Source organism: Canis lupus, chromosome 30, assembly GCF_048164855.1.
Source record: "Canis lupus baileyi chromosome 30, mCanLup2.hap1, whole genome shotgun sequence".
Taxonomy (NCBI): Eukaryota; Metazoa; Chordata; class Mammalia; order Carnivora; family Canidae; genus Canis; species Canis lupus.
This window is the reverse complement of record NC_132867.1, coordinates 43,026,905-43,050,929: the sequence shown is the minus strand read 5'-3', so window position 1 is coordinate 43,050,929 and position 24,025 is coordinate 43,026,905. Positions and strand designations below refer to the sequence as shown.

At 60.9% G+C, this 24,025-nt stretch overlaps 3 protein-coding genes across 13 annotated transcripts in view; 2 read left to right on the top strand and 1 right to left on the bottom strand.

Moving 5' to 3' along the window:
* The first annotated feature begins 2,155 nt into the window (after positions 1-2,155).
* On the top strand, positions 2,156-7,963 carry C30H21orf58 (chromosome 30 C21orf58 homolog). The gene is made up of 7 exons (XM_072807268.1): positions 2,156-2,807; positions 3,571-3,631; positions 4,430-4,503; positions 4,953-5,093; positions 5,472-5,553; positions 7,334-7,473; positions 7,792-7,963. The coding sequence occupies exons 1-7, from the start codon at positions 2,748-2,750 to the stop codon at positions 7,960-7,962; spliced, it is 729 nt and encodes a 242-aa protein (XP_072663369.1). The 5' UTR covers positions 2,156-2,747; the 3' UTR covers position 7,963.
* A 1,294-nt stretch (positions 7,964-9,257) lies between these two features.
* YBEY (ybeY metalloendoribonuclease) lies at positions 9,258-16,929 on the bottom strand. Of its 9 annotated transcripts, none has more exons than XM_072807276.1 (6): positions 15,090-15,108; positions 14,194-14,261; positions 13,653-14,070; positions 12,713-12,841; positions 11,935-12,003; positions 9,258-11,639 (listed from the first exon to the last, which is right to left on the bottom strand). In XM_072807276.1, the coding sequence occupies exons 3-6, from the start codon at positions 13,860-13,862 to the stop codon at positions 11,553-11,555; spliced, it is 495 nt and encodes a 164-aa protein (XP_072663377.1). In that variant the 5' UTR covers positions 13,863-14,070; positions 14,194-14,261; positions 15,090-15,108; the 3' UTR covers positions 9,258-11,552. The 9 variants fall into 9 exon arrangements, with proteins under 9 accessions (XP_072663377.1, XP_072663376.1, XP_072663375.1 ...); XM_072807275.1 differs by lacking the exon at positions 15,090-15,108 and adding an exon at positions 14,471-14,873 and having other exon boundaries at positions 14,159-14,261; XM_072807274.1 differs by lacking the exon at positions 15,090-15,108 and adding an exon at positions 14,471-14,873.
* Positions 15,365-24,025, top strand: part of MCM3AP (minichromosome maintenance complex component 3 associated protein) — a 53,622-nt gene continuing 44,961 nt past the window's right edge. Inside the window, exons 1-6 of one of the 3 annotated variants that reach the window (XM_072807265.1) lie at positions 15,365-15,481; positions 16,899-18,361; positions 18,905-19,128; positions 21,258-21,336; positions 21,863-22,007; positions 23,463-23,653. In XM_072807265.1, the coding sequence (XP_072663366.1) occupies positions 17,107-18,361; positions 18,905-19,128; positions 21,258-21,336; positions 21,863-22,007; positions 23,463-23,653 (1,894 nt within the window). In that variant the 5' untranslated portion in view covers positions 15,365-15,481; positions 16,899-17,106. Of the gene's footprint in view, positions 15,482-16,779; positions 18,362-18,904; positions 19,129-21,257; positions 21,337-21,862; positions 22,008-23,462; positions 23,654-24,025 lie in introns of those variants that run through there. The other 2 variants (XM_072807263.1, XM_072807264.1) reach the window with 2 other exon arrangements.

Here is a 24,025-nt window from a genome sequence, read left to right as displayed (position 1 = left end):
TGATGGAGATGCCGTTTAGGGTGAAATGGAAAAATGAGAGCGAACCCCTGCCCGCCCCCCGCGCGGTATGTACCTAGAACAGCACCGTGTTTGTCGCAGGATTGGGGAACCGCAGAGCTCAGGCCGGTGACACGGACAAGGTGGGGGCACCCACGTGGGGAGGAGACGCAGGACACCACCGCTGGGCTCCCGCGGCCGTGGGAAATGCAGACGCCGCTGCTGCAGGCGGGGCCCGTCTAGAGCAGGGTAGGGTGACACGACCTCAGGTGGCCTGCGGCAGAGACAAAGGGGCACAGAAAGCAGGACTGCGGTGCGCAGCCTTGTTCTGGGCCCCCGGGGGGCCTGCTGCCCCGCTCACCGGCTCCTGCACCTGGACTCAGAAAGACCGTGTGCAGGCCGTGTGCCTCCTGCTTGCTCCCTGACACGGGACGCGTGAGGATGATGCCCTCCCATTAGCGCGCAGTAGTGGCAGCCGTGGACACAAGCGGGTCTCCCACCCTGTGACGCTGTGCAGTCAAAAGCAACCACAACGTGGACCGACCGATCTCCCGCACACCGTGCTGGCAAGTCCACCGCCGGCAAGCGTTCCTCCTCCTGAGGCCGACCACAGCCCTTTGGTTAGTGCAGCCTCCAGCCTTCGCTTGCAGGATTCGGCGGGTGGAGCGGGTGAGTGCGTGGGCTCTGGGCCAGGGGTCCAGCCGGCGGCGCCGAGCGCTGGATCGACTTCCCAAGAGCGGTTGCAGTCCTGGATCCAAGCCTCAGTCCCAACCTTCACGTGAGCGTACATTCGGAACTCCGTGGGGCACGTGGCCGTCTTCCCACGCAGGGTGGGTTCCCACCCTATGTTCCCTAGCACCCCAGAAACATTTCCGTGGTCCTTCCAGACTACGTTATTGTTGGATCTGACTCCCCATTTACTCTTAACAATTACAGAGCTGTCCGAGTTATGTAGATACCCCCCCCCCAAGGAGGGAAACAAAACCCTCGCTCGGTAAGTGACTTCCTTCCACAGAGGACAGTGGAAAGGGGAGAAAAATACTGCGAAGAAACCCATTAAAAACACACCTGAAGGGGGATCCCTGGGTGGCTCAGTGGTTTAGCACCGCCTTCAGCCCAGGGAATGATCCTGGAGTCCGGGGGTCGAGTCCCACATCGGGCTCCCTGCATGGAGCCTGCTGCTCCCTCTGCCTGTGTCTCTGCCTCTCTCTCTCTCTCTGTCTCTCATGAATAAGTTAAAAAATAAATAAGTAAACACACACACACACCTAAGCCAGGTGAGCAGGGTTGGAGTCAGCAATGACATCAGGGCGACCACACGCACGGTGGCTGTGACGTGGTCTTCCCCCTACCAACCTGAAGCCCCCACGGTGGGGACACCTGCAGAATACCTGCAAGCCCTCCCCAGGGCCGTCCTGGGCATCAGGAGCAAGTGAGCCGAGGAGACATGATGCCTGATGCCGCGTGGGTCCTGGGTGGGTTCCTGCCACACAGACGGGACACGGGGCAAAGGGAATAAACACGGGAATAAATGCAGTATGCGTGTGGTTGTCGTTGGTAACGCGCAGTCTAGGTTCATAACGGGGAAGCCACGCGAGGGAACTTACCTCGTCTTCCTGATTCTCCTGTAAATCTGAACTACCGGGCACGCAGGTAGCTCACACGGGCGTGTTACGTATACCGCGTGGGTTACCTCCCAGCTACAGTGAGAAGCGGAGCTGAATTGGTTTTTCTGCTCGCCCAGAACTCCTGTTTGAATGTTAGCGTCATGATGCATATAAGACCCTAAGTACTGACGCACGTGGGCAATTCCAGGGACCTCTAGCCAAATGTTGGCCACCTGACACGAGTTTTGGGTTCAGGCGTTGGGGGGGGCTGAAGTGTGCTGCCCCAGACTATGGCTCCAGCATCCAATCCACGCGCTGCCCCCGTGTGCAGGTCATTTGTGCAACCCCCGCGGCCTGCACACATGCACTTCCGACCTGACCGGGGTCCGGGGTCTGTCCCTGGGCACCCACCCCTCTCTGGGCTGGGATCCCACAGGGCACCCCATCCTGCCATCACCCCCTGTCTCAGAGGAGTGGTGGCCCCATGTGGGCCCGTGTCCTGCGAGGTGATGGCAGGTGCCTGTGGGGTGGGCCCGCCAGGAAGTCCCCCAGGGAGGCCCCACGCATGTCCCTGGCCAGCTCCTGAGCTGCCCCTTCTGGCCGGGACCTCCTGAAGTCGCAGGGAGGTGGAGCCCCTCCCTGACCTGGTGCCCAGGCTCCACTCCCGCCCTAGAGGGGGCTGGGGGCTCGGGCCTCCTGGAGGCAGTGGTGGATGAGGCAGGCCCCGCAGCACGGGGTACAGATACCGCCCCCACCCCGTACTCCTCTGGGCTCCGTTCTGAGGCTGGGGGCAGGGCGAGGGAAGGTGGGACGGTCCTCCGCGCGACCTCGCGCTGTCCCCTCCAGCTGCTGCTCACTGCCCCTCATCGGCCCCACTGGCCGCACCCGGAGACTCGCAGTGTTGACAGGCAACCCCCGTGGGGGAGGAGGCCTCTCAGGGACACCCGGCAGCCGGGGCCTTCCTGTGTCCACAGCACCTGGCAACCGCCTGGCAACGCGGTGTCCTCCCGAAAGGCAGCTGCCGCCCACGCGCTGTCCCCGGCAGAGTCCTGCGGGGGGCCCCTGGGTCGGGTGGCTTCTCCGCGGCCGGTGCTCCTTGCAGATGATCTGAAAAGCAGGGAGGGAGGGGCCGCGGCGTCCGGGATGCTGGACTCCTCGGTGGCAGACGCGATGACCCAACTGACCCTGAAACTCTTGGAGAAGGTAAGGGGGAGGGGAGGATCGTGCTTTTAGCAGCTTGTCAAGGAAGCATGGCCCTGAAGCGAGTTGTTGCACCCGTCAGGGGGCTCCTGCTTCTGAACCCCAACACTTTGCAGTGATGAGGGACTGTGGTTTCTTGGGTTTGGTTTTTTTCCTCTGCATTTATGCAGAACCAACTAGGTTCTTCTGACAACTTCTCGGCCCAGAGGCAGGTGCCCCATGGGCTGGAGCACTCGGGCGCACCGCCGACGTCTGCAGAGCCTGCCGGGTTCCGCGTGTGAGAGGCAACGGGCCTGGCCACTGCAGGATCCGCAGCCTCGTGGGCCGGCCCTGGGCCCCTCCTGACGCGGCCTCCTGTCCCGTCGTCCCCTGAGGTCCCATGGCTGGCCTGTCCCCATGGGCGCCCCATGCAGCACCTCGTCCTGGGCAGCCTGGGCCGGCTGGGCTCACCCTGCTGCTCGCCGGGCTCCGGGGGTCACAGGCGGCGGGACGCGCTGGCCGGCGTCAAGCTCCTGGGAGAGCCGCGGATGGGGGGGTCGTTGGCGTCAGCCCATGGGCCCTGACACTTGTGGGTGGAACTTGTGTGTGCACCGAGCATGGCTCGCGGGGTCCCCGGGGGCACGAACGACCCTTACCCCCTCCCACCTGCCAGCTGGGTACCTCCACCCCAGGCCCTCTGGGGGGTCATCCCCGCAGCCTACGGGGCAGGTGCCCTGCTCCCGGCCCTCAGCCCACCCACTCACACCCTCTGCCCTTCTCGACACAGAAACTAGAGCAAGAGCGTGAGCACGTGGGAGGGGATCCTGAGGACCCGCGCGTCACGCCAGGTAAGACTCCTGGACCCCTCCCTCCTCCTGAGGCCGGCGCGACTGTCCTTGGCTTTTCCCTTGCGCTCAGGGTAGAAAGGCGTCCACTTTCATCTTTAAAGCACGTACACGCGCGCACCCACGCACACACGGCCCCCACAGCACATCACAGCCTCACGCAAGCCCCGCGAGGGGACCCGTTCACCCTTCCCAGTTTGCAGATAGGAACTAGAGGTCCCGTGAGGTGGCCACGCCTGGGCCAGGCCCACATTGCTGCAAGCTTGTTCGGGGCCGGGGGGCTGCGACCTGTCAGGTGGGCGCATCCTGGGGCCCAGAGCAGGCCCCCGGGCCCCTGCCACCCTGGCCAAGGGTCAGGCTGTCAGGCCACAGGAACTAGGGGGAGGCCGGCCCTCCCTGGGGACAGCGTCCAGGTGCAGGGGGCCTGCAGGGGCTGCGGCGCGAGCCCCAGGGCCGTGGGAGTCCAGACCGGGAATCCCAAGCCAGGCGACCTGGCCGGCGAGGAAGAGCAGGGCCCTGCAGTGGGCCGGGCCGAGGGACTCCTGGGGCCGCCCAGGCCTGCGCTCCATCCTCCGCACAGGGGCGGGCGGGGCGGGCGGGCGGTGGGGGGGGGGGGCAGCGGGCCGCGCTGTGTCCAGAGGAAGGAGGACTCTTGGGAGCCGCTCTGGAGGCGGTGGGCGGCGGGCGGGCCTCCAGGGCTCGGGGCGCAGGTGCTTGGCGGGAAGGGCCTCCCGCCAGGGGCAGGGCGGTGCCGGGCCCCGGGGCGAACCTGCTCCTTCCTGAGTGAGCGCGTCCCCGCAGGAGGCGAGGACCGGCCCGACGTGGCCCTGCTGGGCGCCCTGGGGAGGCGCCGAGACCTTCTGCGGACGCTCCGGGTAGGCGCGAGGCCCGCGGGGAGGGGCGCCTGGGGCGGGTTCTTCGGGCGGCGTGGCCGAAGCCCCTGCCCGGCTGCACAGCTTTGGGGGGAAACGCTGTGCGGGGCCCGGGGCCGCGGGAAGCAGCGAGGGCCGGAGGCTCCATGCTGAGCGGTGGGGGCGACCGGCTGAGCCACGACCTCGTGCCCGGGGGCCGGGGCTCAGTGCGCCCCGTGGGCTGCACGTAAGGAACCAGCACACACTGGTCCGTTACTTGGTAAACTTAAGTTTAAAGTCCCCTCCCCCCACGAAGGAGGGTGGTCCCCATGCGTGCCCCACGCCACGAGCCCGGCTCCGATGCCCGAGCGAGTGCCGCGTGGGGCAGGAGGACGCCAGCGCCCGCTGGGCCAGGTGCGGTGCGCCCCGGCCACCGGCTCCCTCCCCGGCGCATCCCCGCTTCGGTGTTGCAGGAGCAGCGCCTCCTGGAGGAGGCATCCCAGGCCCCAGCCCCGAGCCGCCCGCCACCCCCGGCCACACCCCCCCTGGGCGTCTACCCGGCCGCCCCCCTGCCCCCGCGGGCCCCAGAGCCGCCTTGGCTCATCCAGCCCTGGGTAAGCCCTGGGGCCGCCCGACCGCAGAGCCCACGCGGGGAGGACGCGGGGACCCCTCCTCCGAATGGCGGCCGTGGGGGCTGTGGGGGGTCACAGGGAGGAGCCGGCTGGGCCCTGCAGGGGACCTCGTGGCAGCCCTGGGATGGGAGGTCGCCGAACCCTCCACAAGCCAGGTGCAGCCCCGTTGGGGGCTCAAGCTTCAGCCTCTGAGTTTGAGGGTGAACACGACACACCGGGCGCTGGGCGTCCAGACTCGGCCCCGTCCATCCGGCAGCGTGTCCCATGTGGAGGGCGAATCACGCAGAGCGCCTTGCGGGGGTGGGTGGCGGGCGTGTCCTGGGCCCTGACCATGGGCTCCTGATGGTGGGCTCCTCGCAGGCCCTGCAGCCTCTGGCCGCCGCTGTCCAGCCGCTGCCCCAGGCCGGGCCGCCCCCCCGGGGACCAGGGGGGATCAAGGAGGGTGAGTGTGTAGCCTCTCCCGCCCCATGCGACTAAATCCTCTCCCAGGTGCGTCTGTGACAGGGTGGTCGCCTGGGGGCAGCGTGTGGCCTCCTGGTCGCCTGCATGTTAGCGTGTTGACCTTAGAAACCTTAGGAAACTCTTCTGGGGCCTCTGAAGGAATGAGAACTAGGAATAGGGAGAACTGGGGATGGCCCGCTGTACAGGTGGCTCACCCGCTCCCCTGGGGGCGTCCGGGGCTCTGTGGTGACGCCACGGCCATCGGCTCAGGTCGTGGTCGGGGTCCCGGGATCGAGTCCCACGTCGGGCTCCCCACATGGAGCCTGCTTCTCCCTCTGCCTCTGCGTCTCTGTGTCTTTCGTGAATAAATAAAATCTTTAAAAAAATTTTTTTAAAAAAACACCCAATAAATGGTTTCTCCTTTTAGGTAAGTTTTTGTTTTGTTTTGTTTTGTTTTGGGGGAGGGGCAGAGGCAGAGAGAGAATCCCCAGCAGAGTCCCCGCTGAGCACTGACTCCATCCCTGGATCCCAGGCAGCAACCCGAGCGCGGTGCCCAACCCCAATGGACAGTGTCACCCGGACGCCCCTCACATGAGCTTCAAATCCTGGGATTTAAGGCCGCTTTATTGAGAGACAGAGCAAAGAGCACAAGCTCCAACTGCGCAGTGTGACGGGCGTGGCCGTGGGCGCACGTCCAGGACCCCATCCCCCCCACACACACTGGGGCAGGGGGCGAGCGCACCGCCCAGAGGCTCCCCCCATGGCTGCCCTCGGCCCTCACGCCGGGCAGTACACCGCGTCCCGCCTGGGCCTTGCTCACATGGTGCTTCTGCTCAGTGGGAAGCTTCCCTGGGCGGGGGCTGCTGCGGGACCGGGGCTGCCCCGGGCAAGTGGCTGCTGACGCGGCCTCCCCACCTCGTGACCTTGCAGGGATTCGCGTTCCGTGGGAGCTGCTCTGTGCACCCCCCGCCTCACCCCATGCTCCCAGGCCTGGGACAAGATCTGTTCCTTGAGGGACTCGGGGCAGAACCCATAGGACAGGTCTCCACAGAGGAAACAGCAGTGTGGGGCCCAGAGGCTTGGCCACCCCCACATCTGCAGGGAGGCCGCTGGGGGCAGAGCTGGCCTGTGGGGAGGCTGCTGCCCACCCCGCTCCCACCCCATCTGTGGGGGCCCCTTATTTGACTGGGAGGGTGAGGGGTTCCAGGGCCCTGCGTAGAGCCTCGGGGCCTCCTTGCTGTGGGACAGGCTGGGGGAGGTCTCACAGCAGGGACACCTGAGGTGAATTGATGGGTTCAGGGTAAGGAGACGCCCCAGGCCTCGGGGCTTGAAACAACAGAGAAGCGCTTTCTCTGGGTCTGGAGGCCGGAACCCTCAACGCAGGCCCCCCAGCGGCTGGAGGGGGGCCAGGTCCTGGCTTGGCTGCGGGGTCCCTCTCCAGGCCCTCTCTGCTCTCGTAGGAAACCCCGTTCCTGGAGGTAGGGCCCGGGATCACCCAGGACAACATCCGCTAAGATCCCTAATTACATCTGCGGGACTGTCAGAGGTCAAGGGGTGGGGTGGGGGTTTTGGGGGGTCTCGCCTCCCGGCCGTGTAGCGTAGGAGGATGTGACTCTGGGCGCAGGACTGAGGCCAGTGGACACCCTCCTCCACACATGTCCTCCAGCCCCGAAGCTTCATGCCTCCGACGCGCCCAGGGCCCTGCGCAGCCCCCCACCCCCAGTCCCGGTCGGGGGGCGCGAGGCCGGAGGAGAACAAGGAGCCCCCGCCTCTCCTTCCAGACATGGTGGAGATGATGCTGATGCAGAACGCTCAGCTGCACCAGATCCTGATGCACAGCCTGATGCTCAGAGCCCTGCCCTCATCCGTGTTTTCGCCCCTGGGGGCATCCCAGGCCGCCCCCCTGCACCCCGGCCTGCAGGTAGGCTCTGTGGGCGGCACAGCCTAGGGGGCCACGCAAATGGAAGCCAGAGGCCTGGGCGGCTTTCTGCGTCTGACCCGGGGTCTGCGCGTGAAGCTCCGGGCGCCCCCCTCCCACCGAGAGGCCCAGGCTGGGCCAGGCCCTCCGTCTGTCCCTCCCTCTGTCCTTCCCCTCCTTCCCCTCCCTTGCCCCCTCTCCCCTGCTCCCTTCCCCATCCCCCCATCCCTCCCCCTTTCCTGTGGGGCCAGCAGGGTGCGCCCAGGGAGCAGGGCCCATGGGCTGCCGTGTGCGGGCCTCACTGGCCTCCCGCGCCTGCAGAGGCCCCGGGCGCCGTCCGTGCATCACCACCACCACTACGCGCCCCCAGCCCCCGGCTCCCTGCCGGCTTGCCCGCCCTGGCCCGCGCTCCTGGCCACCCTCCCGCCCGCACCCGGCCTCCTGCCTGCGCTGCACCCCCTGGCCGGCCCCGCGGCGGCCGGCAGCCCGTGAGTCCAGGCCAGCCTCGCGGGTCGGCGCGGTGGGACCCCGGGGCCGGCTGCACCTCGTCGCCCCTGCTGCTGGCGCGGTGGCCCCGTCTCCCGGGTCCTAGGCCGTGGCAGGGAGTCTGGAAAGGCCCTACCCACTTCCAGGGGAGGCAGGGGGGCCCCTGGGGGTCAGGGCTCGGGGTGGGCCCGTGCCAACCCCCTGGGGAGGCCGCCTGGGGCCTGGGCGTCGGGCCAGCAGGGCAGGAGCGGGGCTGTCGCGGTGTCCGCGGGCCGGGCAGGGCGGTGACGGCGTCTGGGCCTCCCGGCTCCCCTAGGCCCGCCTCTGACGGCGCGCTGCCCACCCAGGCAGCCGGCCCGTGGGCCTGGGCGCGCGGACTCTGGTAAGCAGGGTCCCTGCGGCCCCTCGGGTGTGGTCGCCGAGGCCCCGAAGTCGCCAGATGGGCCCGGGGTCTCGTCAGGAGAGGTGGCCCAGGGGCCCTGAGAGAAAGGATCCACGGAGCCCGCGGCTCGCAGCACAAACCTTCCCGCGGGGAGCAGTCTCAGCGGAGCGGAGCGTGAGGGCGCCCGGCTGCTGCTTCCTCCGGGGAGCCCACGGGGCCACGGCCGGGCGCCTCTGCGTGTTTGCCTCCCTCGGGCGGCGGGGTCCTGACCTGAACCTCATCTGCACTTTCTTCACTTTTCCTTTGTTTTTAAAGATTATTTATTTATGGGGGGCAGAGGGAGAAGCAGGCTCCCCGCGGGGAGGCCAATGTGGGGCTCCATCCCAGGGCCCGGGGTCACGCCCTGAGCCTCGAGTGCCCCATCCCTTGCTGTTTTAATTTTCACGTAAATGTCATTTTTAAGGGGATCCTTGGGCCGCTCAGCAGTTTAGCGCCACCTTCGGCCCAGGGTGTGACCCAGGGTCCCAAGATCGAGTCCCGCATTGGGCTCCCTGCATGGGGCCTGCTTCTCCCTCTGCCTGTGGCTCTGCCCCTCTCTCTCTCTCTCTCTCTCTCTCTCTGTGTCTCTCATGAATAAATCAATAAAATCTTTTTTTTTAAATGTCATTTTTAAGTGCTACACACGTTTTCATGGGCACTCTTGGGGTAAGCTCTCACGCCCCGAGTCCCACACCAGCCAGAGCGCCCCTCGCTCAGCTCCGGCCCCCCGGGAGCAGACGGCAGTGGCGGCTAAGCGGGCGCCGCGCAGGTGCAGCCCACGAGCCCCGGGCGCCGGGAGCCCCCGCAGGACGGCGGTAGGTGTCCCCACGGGCCACCTGGCACCAACGTCTCCGAAGTGCAATGCAAGGTCTGACTCCGCTTATTTTCACGTTGACATTTTCTAACACGGTTTATTTTGTAAGTTCTCAACATAATTTTGATTAACACCAGGAAGCCCCCTGACAGAGGCGGGCGGTCCCTCGTGGCCCAACACACGGGAAGCCTCCATTCTGTCCACGTCCAGAGGCTGGCAAGCCCGGGTCTTCACCCGCAGGACCGTCTAACGCTGCCAGTCACTAACTCTGACGACAGCCGCCGTCCGCGGTCTGGCTGGTTGGACACCGTCGGGCCAGGCCCTGGCAGCTGCCCCCACAGGCCCGGGGGGCAGGGCTTCCGCGCCCCCTCCCCAGGTCCCACTAGGTGGTCCGAGTGGCTCAGAGCCCCGGCCGCGTGAAGCGGGCGTGCACGTGGGCAAGAAGGAGCAGGGGTGGGAGGCGGAGCACAGCGCTTGGGTGCCCTCGGGTGGGGGGGGCACCCTGGCCGCGAGGATGAGCGCCCACCAGTCTCCAGGCTCTGTGGGATCGGGCCTTGCAGGGAACCCTGGCACAGGCCTGGGCAACCCAGGGGCCCCGGGAGGAGGGGGCGCTGGCGCTCGCGGAGCCCGGGTGGGTGGCTGGGGGCGGGGGGTGGGCGCGACAAGCACACAGCCAGGGAGAGCTGCTGCCACGCAGGTCAGGGTGCGGCTCACACGCCCTGCGGCCTTCAAGGATTAAACCCCTCCGAATCCACGGAAAAGAAAAACCAATAGAAAAATGAGCACAAGGGGCCCTTGGGTGGCTCAGCTGGCTCACTGGCCAGCTCCTGATTCGGGGTCAGGCCACGACCTCGGGGTCGGGAGATCAAGTCCCTGGTCGTCAGGCCCCTTGCTCCGTGGGGAATCTGCTTGGGAGTCTCTCTCTCTCCCTCCTGCTCCTTCCCCACCAAATAAATCCTCGGAAAAGGAAAATGAGTGCAAAACATGAGCAGCTACGGAGGAGGGGACGCCAACGAATAGGGTCACTGGTGACGAGGACTGCAGGACAGCTTTAGCCCATGCATGACCAAGGGGGGGACGGGCTGTGTGGAGGCTGGGCCCTGGGCCCCAGGGTCAGAGTGGGCTGCGGGGGGACAGTGACCAGGTCCTGTGGAAGCACTGGGCATCGCCTGATAGAGCGGGACACCCCCTGATGTGGCCATGAAGCACGGGGATGTCCGACATTCCAGCTGGCAGGAGTGGCAGGTTTTGGGACCCCTTCGGCCTTTTTTTTTCCTTTTTAAAGATTTTATTTATTCATGAGAAACCCACAGAGAGAGGCAGAGACCCAGGCAGAGGGAGAAGCAGGCTCCCCGTGGGGAGCCCGACGTGGGCCTCGATCCCAGAACTCTGGGATCACGTCCTGGGCCAAAGGCAGACGCTCAACCACTGAGCCACCCAGGCATCCCCCCTTCGGCCTCTTACAAAGAACGGCAGAGGCTAGAGCTTTGTGGGGTCACCTTCAGTCTTGGCTGAGACGCTAACGGGCAGGCGTGCAGGCCCACAAGGCTTCAGGAGCGCCACAAGCCCAAATCTGCGTCCCCAAGGGCCCAGGGACAGTCCAGGCTGAGACACAACCAGTCTGGTGGGAAATGCATTTTCATGCTTTTCAAGTGGCTTCACGGGAGAAGCCCAATTCTCAGAATTGTAGTATCCCCGGCTTTAGGGCCAGGAGGCTGCGTGTCATTGCCGTGCCCTCTCCAGAGCTCCAGGCAGGGCCCGTGGTGCTGCTGCCGACGCCGGTACGTGGGAGGCCCAGGCGTGCGGGCCCAGTTGGCCTGGTGTGCCCCCACGGCCTGCTCCCGTGATGCCCTGGGCCCAGCACAGCTTGCATAGGCTGTGACGTCCCCTGTGTTTATTTCAGTTTCAGAAGCTAAAACAGGAAATACTGACGGAAAGAGGCTGTGGAACGTGGCAGTAGGAGCTCAGGGCACCTCCTGGAGCCGGGAGACACAGCTCAGCGGGTGGGCGGGGATCTGGGGGAGAGCTCTGGCCTCAGCGGTGTCCTGGGGAAGGGGACTGACGCAGGCTCCCAAGCAGGGGCTGCACCCCCTTCAGTAACGGATGCGGTTCCTGTGAAGAATGAGGAACGAATGGAAGCTTCTCTTATACTTTCAGAAAAAGGTTCCACTTACGCAATTTTGGTTCAGAGCGTGTGTTACTTCTGCAGCCCCATGGGCCAATAGCGACCAGCAGGGCCTCAGTTTGCTGGAGTCTCTGGTCCTCAGGCCCCAAAGGGAGGGTCCATCTGTCTTCCACGTGTTGTCCCTGTGCCCTGCAGAGTCCCTCAGGTGCCACCTGGGTGCCAGGCCTCCAGCACCATCAGAAGAGGCCCCGGCTCAGGGGCTGGAGCCTGGTCCCCGTGAGCCGGCTCAGCTCCTCAAGGACCTGCTTCTCCTTCTGGTACATCTGAAAGAGGAGTGGAAACCCACTGTGGCCCCCCAGCGGCCCGACCCGGGTGCCCCTGGGGGAGGCCCCTCCCAGAGCCCGTGTCCCAGGCTGTGGCACGAGGACCCCCAGCGGCCCGAGCCCAGAGCCCGTCCGAGCCTGCATGTTCTGACCTTGGTCCCACCTGATAAACACCAGCCTCTCTGCTCAGACTTTTTACAGCTAACGAGTAACACAGTAGCGTTTGCAGAGCCCAACATTCTGGACAAATACTGTCTTCTCCTGGGGCCCCATGCTGCTGGAGGGCCGTGCCTACCTTTCGCCACTCGGCCTCTGTGCTGTGTGTGAAGCCCAGCAGGTGACAGAGCCCGTGGGCGGCAGTCACCTGTCGGAACAACGAAACAGCTGTTTCAGGGACTGGTCAGACCAAGCCTGGGGGGGAGGGGCGGGAGGAAGGCAGGGAGAAGTCAGCCCACGCCTGGTGTGCAGTAGGACCCCAGGGTAGGTGGAGGGTACCCGGGGCTGTGAGCAGGTGCCTGTGTGCAGCTGGGGGCCAGGAGGAGAGGGGCCTGGCCCTGTTCTGGGGGATGAGGGTCCCAGGGATGGTGGGCTCGCCCTCTGCTGCAGGTAACAGCCTCCAGGGAGGTGGGTGTGGGTGGGGGTACAGGAGGGAGTCGATATGCACGGTGGCCCCACAGGGGCACACAGCGGCCACCCACAGCGACCCTGGAGCAGAGCCCACACTGAGCAGCCCTTTCTCCACCAGGGCTCTGGCCCCTCTCGAGAAGAAAGCCCGCCGTAGAACCCGCAGGGAAGGTAAGACACGGTCGCTTTCGGAACACCCCCCCCCCCTTTTTCTTTCAGGTCAAGGAGAGGAGAGGCCAGTCCCAAGGTCCCGGAGGCTACGGTTCAGGGAAGGCGTCCACTCCGCAGTTCTGAGGTCACGGACATGACTTGCTGACTCCCTCTGGCCCGTTTCCGGCCTGCGGGGGGCCAGCGGCCCGGGCCTGGGGGAGAGAGAGGGTCCCCGACACCCGCCGCGGGCCTCCCTCCCGCAGTAGCCGGGCTTCCGGGCGGCGGCCGGCCGTGCTCACCGTCAGGGCGTCATAGTAGTCCGCGTCTCCTCGGCACCGCTGGAAGACGTACTCCACTCCTAGGACGATGTCGCCCAAGTTGTAGTCATCTCGGGAACGAGGCCGGGGAAGCTCGCCTGCTTTCACGTTCTGCGAATGAGGAAACCCCGATTGGGAGACGACGACCTCGGGGCTGACGTGATGACGGGCCTGCACGTCCCATTCCGGGACACGCTGCCCAGGGGTGCGGGGGGCGGGGGAGGACACACAGCAGAGCCCGTTTACGGGCGACCGGACCCCACCGGGCTGCTGTCCCCTGTCCCTTCTCCAGCAAGTCACGCTGCCCCGCGTCGGTACAATCTTCTATCTGTTCCTTCTGTTTGTTTAGTCCCGAACATTCTTCCACGTTTTCCCACATAAACCCGAGAAACCACCAGCGCCTTCCCCTGAGGCCTGTTCACACGAAGCGCGTCGCGTGGACAGATGCTTAGGGTGTTAACGTGTCTCCTGTAAGGAAGAAATACCAAGCGACCGTCCCAGCTGCTTGTGGTTCAGCAGCTCCCCTCCCTCCCGGCGCCACACGCTGCGGCTGGCCTTCCGAGTCTCGCCTCTGCTGTCGCGCGTGGGAGGCCCTGACCGTTGCGGGCGGCGTGCACATCGTGGCCTAATCGCTCTTAGGTTTGTTGAAACCACTTTTTCAGTGTTATCTTCCATTTTCAGTGAAAAAATCCAGTGTTAGGTAAAAGCTTCACCCGCACGTATTTGGTACCCGGTACCGAGTCGTACTTGGGATTCAGGAAGCAGGGGCGCCGGCTCCAGGGGCCAGGCGGGGCTCTTGAGCTGGGGTTAGGGGTTTGAGCCCACACTGGGTGTAGCGAGGACTTAAAATAAGTAAAAAATCTTAAGGAAAAATGCAGAGGCTGATGGCCGGAGGCGGGGCCTGAGCGGGACGCGCGCTTACCTCGTGAAACGGAAAGGAGAGCACGTCGGTGGGGCGGTCGTCCCCGCGGTAGGCCCTATTGAGGCGCTGCATGCCCTCGTTGTCCATGCACAGCAGGCCCAGGTCGAAGTCCCGCACGCCCAGCACGGCCCTCAGCAGCTCCACCCGGGAGCGGAGCGGCGCCCTCCGGACGGGGACAGCCCGCTGCGGGACGCGGAGCACCAGGCTCATGGCCAAGCCTCAGGGTGCTTGGGGCCGGCGGTCAGTGGGAGGTTGTGGGGGGTCCCCGGGGGGTGGCATGTACCGCCGCGGAGACACGAGGATGAGGGCGTGGGGGACGGTCGTCGAGTCACGGAGAGTCAGGTAGGAGCCTTTAGGGAGGATGGGATCGAGTCGGGTAGGAGCCTGCAGTAAGGATGGACCGGATCAGGGTGGGAGCCTGCAGGGAAGACGGAAGCCTGCAGTGAGGATGGACTGGATCAGGGTAGGAGCCTGCAAGGAGAACGGGATCAAGTCAGGGTAGGAACCTGCCGTGAGGATGGGATTGAGTCAGGGTAGGAACCTGCAGTGAGGACGGGATCGAGTCAGGTAGGAGACTGCAGTGAGGATGGACCGGATCAGGGTAGGAGCCTGCAAGGAGGATGAGATCAAGTCAGGGTAGGAACCTGCCGTGAGGACGGGATTGAGTCAGGGTAGGAGCCTGCAGTGAGGACGGGATTGAGTCAGGTAGGAGGCTGCAGTGAGGATGGACTGGATCAGGGTAGGAGCCTGCAAGGAGGATGGGATCGAGTCAGGGTAGGAGCCTGCAGTGAGGACAGGAGCCTGCAGTGAGAACAGACCAGATCACGGTAGGAGCCTGCGGTGAGGACGGGATCGAGTCAGGTAGGAGCCTGCAGTGAGGACAGGATCGAGTTAGGTAGGAGCCTGCGGTGAGGACGGGATCGAGTCAGTTGGAGCCTGCAGTGAGGACAGGATCGAGTTAGGTAGGAGCCTGCGGTGAGGACGGGATCGAGTCAGTTGGAGCCTGCAGTGAGGACAGGATCGAGTTAGGTAGGAGCCTGCGGTGAGGACGGGATCGAGTTAGGTAGGAGCCTGCGGTGAGGACGGGATCGAGTCAGGTAGGAGCCTGCGGTGAGGACCGGTAGAGCAAGGATGTGAAGGAAGAAGGGGAGGCTGCGAGGTGAGGTGGGGGAGGCGCGCTGAAGTGGCGGGAGGAGAGCGGGGAGGGGTGAGGGGGGAAGACGGGAGGGCTGAGGGGTGAGGATGGGAGGGGAGCGGGGAGGGGTGCCGCGGGGGGAGGGGGGAGGACGGGAGCGGTGAGGGGGGCGGGAGGGGTCGGGCCGAGCGCCGAGGGCCCCGCGGGGTCCGGGCCGCCGTCCGAGGCTCGGGCAGCCCGGGGGGAGCGAGCGCACCCCTCCCCGCGCCTCCCCGGAGCCCGGAAGCCGGCGGCTCACGTACCGGCCCGAAGCGGCGGCCCCGCCTGGACCCCGCGCACCGGAAGTCCCCGGCGCCGTCGGGCAGCGAGCGGAACCCGAGTGCGGCGGGGCGCGGGGGGCGCGGAGCCGCGCGCGCGGACCGGAAGTTGGTCCGCCGCGTCTGTGTGCCCGGGCGCGCCGCGGAGGGCCGGCTCGGGAGGCCGCGGCGTGCGGTCTGTGGCTCCCGCCGGCGCGGAGGGCGCCCCGGGGCGGCGGCGGCGGGTCTCGGGGTCTCGGAGCCGCACGGTGAGCCGCGGCGGAGGCCGCTCCCCCCCGCCCGCCCCCGTGGTCCGCGGCGTCGGCCCCGCAATTCCCTGGTCGGCGGCGTCTCTGCGGGCCGCGGCGGGCCTCGGGCCTCGTCGGGGGGCCTCGGAGGTACGGGGGTGCGTGAGTGTGTGAGTGTGAGCTCCCGGGGGGCGCCCCATGATTGTGTGAGTGTGAGCTCCTGGGGGGGCCCCGTGAGTGAGTGTGAGCTCCTGGGGGGCGCCCCGTGAGTGTGGGCTCCTTGGGGAGGCGTCCCATGAGTGTGTGAGTGTGACTATGAGCTCCGGGGGGGGGGCGTCCCGTGTGTGAGTGTGAGCTCCTGGGGGGGCGCCTCGTGAGTGTGTGAGTGTGAGCTCCTTGAGGGGGGCGTCCCATGATTGTGTGAGTGTGAGCTCCTGGGGGGTGCCCCGTGAGTGTGCGAGTGTGACTATGAGCTCCTGGGGGGCGTCCCGTGAGTGTGAGCTCCTGGGGGGGCGCCTCGTGAGTGTGGGCTCCTTCGAGGGGCGTCCCATGAGTGTGTGAGTGTGACTGTGAGCTCCTGGGGGGGGGCGTCCCGTGTGTGAGTGTGAGCTCCTGGGGGGGCGTCTCGTGAGTGTGTGAGTGTGAGCTCCTTGAGGGGGGCGTCCCATGATTGTGTGAGTGTGAGCTCCTGGGGGGTGCCCCGTGAGTGTGCGAGTGTGACTATGAGCTCCTGGGGGGCGTCCCGTGAGTGTGAGCTCCTGGGGGGGCGCCTCGTGAGTGTGGGCTCCTTCGGGGGGCGTCCCATGAGTGTGTGAGTGTGACTGTGAGCTCCTGGGGGGGGGCGTCCCGTGTGTGAGTGTGAGCTCCTGGGGGGGCGTCTCGTGAGTGTGTGAGTGTGAGCTCCTTGAGGGGGGCGTCCCATGATTGTGTGAGTGTGAGCTCCTGGGGGGAGCCCCGTGAGTTAGTGTGAGCTGCTGGAGGTGCGTGTGTGTGAGCTCCTGGGGGGGCGCCTCGTGAGTGTGGGCTCCTTGGGGGGGCACCCCATGAGTGTGTGAGTGTGAGCTCCTGGGGGGTGCCCCGTGAGTGTGTGTGAGTGTGAGCTCCTGGGGGGGCGCCCCGTGTGTGAGTGTGAGTGTGAGCTCCGGGGCTGGCCCGGACGGCCTGGGAGGGGCGGGGAGGGCATCGCCACCGGGCGTGCAGGGTGGAGAGCGCCCCGCGGAGAGAGCTGGGAGGAGGGAGGCCGGCGGGTAGGAGCGCCGGTCCCCGTCCCCGTCCCAGTCCCCGTCCCGGTCCCCGTCCCGTCCCCGTCCCCGTCCCCGTCCCCGTCCTCGTCGTAGCTCTGGCTGCGGGCGGCCGTCTGAGGGCAGCTGCGCCCCTGTCCTCGCGGCGGAGCCCGGACCAGCCCCGCGGAGCGATCACAATGGTTTCCTCGTCTGCGTCTGCAGGGGCGCCTTGAAGGCCGGTAGCGAAGCCATTTGTTCTTTCCACCCCCGCCCCCCATGTTGCCCAGAAACTGACCCCTGCCCCTTCGGTTTGTCCGACTTCAGTTTCCCGAGCTCGCTCGCAGGTTCTGATGGGCGACGCGGTGACGTTGGAGCGGCGGTGACGTGGAGCGGTGGTGACGAGGAGCGGCGGTGACGGTGACGTGGAGCGGCGGTGAGGAGGAGCGGCGGTGACGTGGAGCGGCGGTGACGTGGAGCAGCGGTGAGGAGGAGCCGCGGTGACGTGCGGCGGCGGCCCCCGGGGAAGGCGCCAGGGAGCGGCGACCGACCAAGATGAACCCGACGAATCCCTTCAGCGCGCCGCAGCCGCAGCCGCAGCCGCAGCCGCAGCCGCAGCCGCAGCCCGGGGCCTTCCCGGCGTCCAGCAGCGCCTCCATAGGAACGTTTCAGGCTAAGCCGCCCTTTCGATTCGGGCAGCCTTCTCCTTTTGGACAAAACAGTGCGTTGCCGGGGAAGACCGCGGGGTTTTCCCAGGCGTCCGGCTTTCCGACGGCCTCTGGAGGCAGCCATTCGGCTTCCGCGCAGCCCTTAGGATTCTCCCAGACCTCGACCGTCGGACTCTTTCCTGGCCTTGAACACGCTCCGGCTTTTGTGGCTGCGGCGGCGTCTGCAAGTTCAAGTGCGCCTGCAAACCCAGGATTTAGTTTCAAGTCCCCCAGTTTTGGGGCCTTCCCGAGTACTTCTGCGTTTGGACCGGAAACTGGAGAAATAGCAAGCTCTGGGTTTGGGAAAACAGAGTTTAGCTTTAAACCTCTGGAAAATTCTGTGTTCAGACCAATATTTGGGGCTGAATCTGAGCCAGAGAAAACTCAGAACCCAATTACTTCTGGGTTTTTCACGTTTTCTCACCCAATTAGTAGTGGGCCTGGGGGGCTGGCTCCGTTTTCTTTTCCTCAGGTGACAAGCAGTTCAGCTGCCAATTCAAACTTTACTTTTTCAAAACCAGTCAACAGTAATAATTCATCGTCTGCCTTTACCTCCGCTTTGTCAAACCAAAATGTGGAGGAAGAGAAGAGGGGCCCTAAGGCCCTGTTTGGCGCTTCTAACAGTAGCTTCAGTAGCTTCCCCATCTCCCCAGGGCCTCTGGCTGAAGCATTCCCAGCTAGCAAAACGGGCGTAAGACAGGGATGTGAAGAACGGGTTTCCCAAATGGACCCTCATTCCAGCCTCATGAAGGGCCTGAAAAGGAAGGAGGAGCAGGATCGCTCCCCAAGGAGACATGGCCACGATGCGGCAGAAGACTTGGACGCTCTGTCGAGGGGCGACCACCCTCCAGATAAACGGCCCGTCCGCCTCAATCGGCCCCGGGGAGGCACCTTGTTTGGTCGAACCATACAGGATGTCTTCAAAAGCAATAAAGAAGCAAGTCGTCTGGGCAACAAAGAATCTAAAAAGGACATTGGCTGTGTCGAGTCTGGGGAAAATGACCACGTGACCATCCCAGGGGGGAGTCCGTCTGTCTTGGCACCCTCCCGGCTCCCAGGTGTGAATAAAGAGGAAGAAACTGAAAGTAGAGATAAAAAGGAAGGTGAGATTTAAATACGGGCACCATCCAGTAAACCCTGCCGGGTGCTTGGTAAATTTCCCTGGGTCTTAGTTTGTTGTTTCTGGTAAATTTTCTGTAAACACTGGGAATCCTAACAGACCAAGAGCATGTCTTACATACATGGTGCCTCCCACTTGAAATGTTGTATCTGAGAGGCAACTGGTTGGCTCGGTGGGAAGAGCGTGTGCAGCTTTTGATCTCAGGGTCATGAATTGAGCCCCATGTCGGATGTGGAGATTACTTAAAAATAAGTAAATAAATAGACAAACGTTGAAGTTTCACATGATATATTTTTAAAGGATTTATTTATTTATTTATTTTTGAGAGATCACAAGACCAGGGTGGGGGGGGGTTAGAAGGGGAGGGAGACAATCTCAAGGAGGTTCCAACTCCCTGCTGAGCTCAGAGCCTGATTCAGGGCCTGATGCGGGGCTCTAGCTCACCACCCTGAGATCCCGACTGGATCCAGTGGAGCCACCCAGTGGCCCATCTGATACACTTCTGTGCCGCCTCTCTGTCCCCTAGATTCTCTAAGAGGAACGCCTGGACGTCAAAGTAAAAGAAGCGAGAGCACAGACAGTCTTGGGGGTTTGTCTCCGGCTGAAATCACAGCAATCCAGTGTAAGAACATCCCTGACTGTCTCAATGACAGAATCATCCTGGAGAACCACTTTGGTAAAATTGCTAAAGTGCAGCGTATCTATACCAGGCGCAGCAAAAAGCTTGCAGTGGTGTATTTTTTTGATCACGTGAGTATTTCCAAGAAATTAACGTGAGTGAAAAAAAGTTTGAACTTTGTCACTTTAAAACCTGCTTTTTAATCTATGGGTTATTTGCTAGAATTTGGGCAAGCACTCGAATATTTTATTCTTGGAGAGGTTAGAATAGCACTCATAACTTGGAGTTATTCATGTAAGCATGCAGTCCCTACCGCATGCAGCCCTCTAGAAATGCTGGGCGAGTGCTTCCCTGAGGCAGATTCCTCTGAAATGCGTGGGAGTGGCTATGTAATCACACAGCACTTTTTCTAAATTGAGTTTTGATTTATTTGGTCATAGTGCACTATCACTGTAAACATTCAAACAGTACAGAAAATGTAGACTCCCCTAGTAATCCCATTCTCTAGAGATCACTGATGTTATTTGTTGGGTTTATACCTTGACATAAACACATGCATGCCTGACACGTTGGCAGTAGGGTGTCTGCGTATAGGGTGTGTGCATGACCATTCACGTTATGTATTTTTATATCTTTATTGTTTTTCTAAATATTCTTGTCGGGAAAAATCATGTGAGGAATCGGCAAAATAGAAAGCATGTCTTCATACATTTTTTTTTTTTAATGATGAAAGTGTAGCCTGTTAACGTAGGAGAAAAAAAAAAAACAAAGTCTATGGGAGGAAGCACAAAATCATCCATGAGTCTATTGTGTTAGATATCAACTATGCATATTTTGGTTAATATCTTCACAAATGTGTAGTCATGTCTTTACACAAATGAGATCACACTGCAGTGCTGTCTGGTAACCTTTCTGGGTAGCAATCTTGAGTATTTTCTGAAATCAGTAAATAACCTAGATTAGGAAAGGATTGTTAAATGCTGCATGGCACTGCATGCTGTTTACTTACTTGGCCAGTTTTCTATGTGGGGACATTTTGTGCATGTATTTCTGATTGGCTTATATCCTTTGATTAAATTCCTGAGAGTAGAAGGTCTGTGCCAAAATACATGCATAGCTTTAGGGCTTTTGACGTTTATTCCTCTCTATTGTTTTTCTTTTCCCCAATTCGTGGCATTAATTACATTCACAATGTTGTACAACCACCACTCCTATTTCCAGAACTTTTTCATCATTCCCAAAGAAAAGCTCTAACCGCTAAGCAATATTTCCGTTTCCTCCTTCCCTCAGCCCTCGGTGACCTCTAATCTAATTTCTATCTATGAATTTGCCTATTCTAGAAATTAAGTGGAATCCTGTAGTATTTGCCCTGCTTATTTCGGTCAGCATCATGTTTTTAGTGTTTGTCTATGTGATTGTACTTCATTCCTGTTATGGCTGAGTGATACTCTATTGGGTAGAATCATGTTTCGATGTATTACGTTTTCTTTATTAATCTATTGATGAGCAGAAGTTGTTTCTACTTTTTGGCTATTTTGAATTATGCTGCTATAAACACAGTGGCAAATATTTCCTTAAGACCCTGCTTTTAATTCTGTTGGGTAGGTACCTAGGAGTGGAATTGCTGGGTCATATGCATTGTTCTTTGTTTTTGTTTTTGTTTTAAGTTATTTGGCTCTTGAGATGTATTTATGTTTCTAGCTGAATCCTAAAAAATATTTATGTGATACGTAAGAACATTGTCATCATAAGCAGTTCATTGATCGGTACGATGCTGAGGTCCCCTGATTACCCTCATCTCTCCTGTTACCCAGGAGCAAACACCCGTTAGCTAGCGCAGTGTGTATTTTTCTGGAGATTTGCATAGGTATGTGGATAGGTGCATATGTAGTCGGCTTTGTGATAAGTTGTATCCCGTGTGTATCATTTTCTTCTTTTTGTCTTCAAGTGTGACTTGGCAATCTTTCTGTTACTGTATGTGTAATCCGATGGGGAGAGTCCTCTTACCAGCTGCCAACAAGGCCATGCTTTGGGTTCCGTCCCAGTAAATTTATTACTTTGAAACCGGAGAAGAGTGAGTCCACGCCTGGGAGGTGGGTAAGGGAGGCGAGGACTGTGGCTGCCGTGTCTGGAGGCGGACTGGATGGTCAGAACACGGCCGGTGAAGGCTTCGCTCCATCGTGCAGCCGCATTTGAGGTTTTAATCCCCTTTCCTTGGGTGTCCTGATGGCCTCATACATTGTGTTGTGGACTCTTCCAGGCGTCTGCAGCCCTGGCCAGGAAGAAGGGGAAAGGCTTGCATAAAGACATGGCTATCTTTTGGCACAAGAAGAAAATAAGTGAGTTTGTGGTTATTCTTGGTATGGTCTCCAGTGCTGTGTGTGTGTGTGTGAGCCCTGCCCCCCAAGCTCTCACCTGTGCCACGGGGTGGGGGTGGGGGGTGATTGTCAGTGCGCCCTGTGTCTCCCAAGTGTTTCTGAGGCTCCTCTGGAACCTCCTATAACAATTCAAAGGATGTTACTTTTTCTTTCTTTCTTTCTTTCTTTCTTTCTTTCTTTCTTTCTTTCTTTCTTTCTTTCTTTCTTTCTTTCTTTTTAAGATTTTATTTATTTACTCATGAGGGAGAGAGAGAGAGAGAGAGAGAGAGGCCGAGACACAGGCAGAGAGAGAAGCATTCCCCTTGCAGGGAGCCCGATGCGGGACTCGATCCTGGGACCCCAGGATCACACTCTGAGCCATAGGCAGGCGCTAAACCACCCAGAGCCACCCAGGTGTCCTAGGACATTACTTTTTCAAACACAGTAAAAAAAAAGTCCAGTGTCAAGTGATTTGTGGTTTGTGAGCTTTGTGCTCTTATGTCCTCAGGTCCCAACAAGAAGCCGTTTTCCTTGAAGGAGAAGAAGCCAGGTGACGTGGAAGCCAGTCATGGCCCTGAGGACACACCCTTTCAGCACTCTCCCCTTGGCAAGCCTGTGGTGAGGGCCGCAGCCGGCACCCTCCTGAATAAAAGGTACGGCCGGTCCTTCCTGTGGGTTCTTCGACTTCTGTGCACCCGGTGACGGTCATGGCAGGGCAGTGGGTGATACGCTGACACCTGAGCACGGGGACTGGGAGAGGGAGAGGGAGAGGAGGGCATGGTGGAAGGGCGAGGGGAAGACGGCTGGGCACAGCCCCTGGGGCCTCGCTCGTTCCCTCGGGCTCGTGTCCCATGTGCTTGTACTTGCACCTGATGTGTCTGTGGAAGAAGCAACTTTCTCCCTTGAGAGTCCAACAGGCCGTATAACCAAGTGTCCCTAATAGGTCCTCGTAGCTGTTCCCAGTATGATTTTCCGTAGGTCTCGCTTGTCACGGTGAGGTGGTCTCCCTCAACTGCGTGTTAGCTGGGGAGCCAGGGGTCCAGCCCTCAGGTGGGAGTGGCACATGGTATGTGCTTCACACGGCCTCCCCACCCCAGTGGAAATCAGCTCCCAGAGCACCCCCGGCCCTCTTCCCACATCACCCCGCCTCCTCCTCACAGTCTGCTTCTGTTTGATCCTTCACGTATTTTGGTCAGTGGATTGTTTCCTCACCTTTCACTTCACAGTTAGTTTAGTTGCTGGTTTGCCTTTGCTTTTCCCTTTCCCACTCAGCCAGTCACATCCTCTTTAACACTCGAGTTCACTGAGTGTTGAAAGCCAGTTAGAAAAAGGGGACACTCAGAGACATCGCCCATTTCTATTTGCTGCATCCTTCTACCTGTGAAGTGGTGTATGGTGTATGGAAACATAGGCATGCGATTTCCTCATGGGTTTTTATTTTTTAAATTTAACTTATTTTTAGAATTTTATTTATTTATTCATAGAGACACCCAGAGAGAAGAAGAGACACCGGCAGAGGGAGAAGCAGGCTGCCTGTGGGGAGCCCAATGCGGGACTCAATCCCGGGACCCTGGGGTCACGACCTGAGCCAAAGGCACTCGGCCACCCAGGCTTCCTGGGCTTTATTTTTTTAATCACAAGCTGAATTTCAGTTTTTTGAGATAGAAATCTACAGATACTCATTTTAGCTCTTTAAATGGGCTCATCTTATTTTATAAAGTATAGAATATCTCAACAACAAATTTTTTTTTAAGATTTTATGTATTCACAAGAGACACACAGAGAGAGAGAGAGGCAGAGACACAGGCAGAGGGAGAAGCAGGCTCCATGCAGGGAGCCCGATGCGGGACTTGATCCCAGGACCCCAGGATCATGCCCTGGGCCGAAGGCAGAAGGTCAACCACTGAGCCACCCAGGCACCCCTCAAAATTTTAAGACTGTAGTGAATGACAGGAGTAACACCTTTGTGCTCACTAGCATCGTCAAGGCTTGTCTCAAGTCAGTGCTTGTAGTTTTCCAGTTTTGGAGGAGCAGAACGTCTTCAGAAGTGGAAGTGATGGAAGCACCTGACGGATGCCAAGCCCTTGATGTGTTACTTTTCTTTGTAGCTCTCCAGTGAAGAAGCCAAGTCTTCTAAAGACCCATCAGTTTGAAGGAGACCCTTTTGACTCGGGCTCTGAGGGCTCTGAAGGTCTTGGGCCATGTGTATCATCCCTCAGCACCCTGATAGGTACCGTGGCTGAGACTTCTGAGGAGAAATACCGCCTGCTTGACCAGAGGGACAGGATCATGCGGCAAGGTATGGTGGGCACATCTCAGCTGTGGTCCAGGAACCTGGCTGAGGTCATGATAAGGTCACTCCGGGAGCTGTGAGGAGGGAGCAACCCTGCCCGTGGGGTCCACTGTCCTTGAGTCTCTGGGCCCTCCAGTGCCCCGCCTATTATGTGCTATTTACTAGTTTCCTAAGGGGCTGGGTGTAGATGTGGACATAATGCAGATATGTCTTTTTTTTATATTTGGAAGAAAATCCATAAACTATTGATCTGTGCTAAATTAAACTTTTTTTTTTTTTTTTTTAAATTTATGATAGTCACACAGAGAGAGAGAGAGAGAGGCAGAGACACAGGCAGAGGGAGAAGCAGGCTCCATGCACTGGGAGCCCGATGTGGGA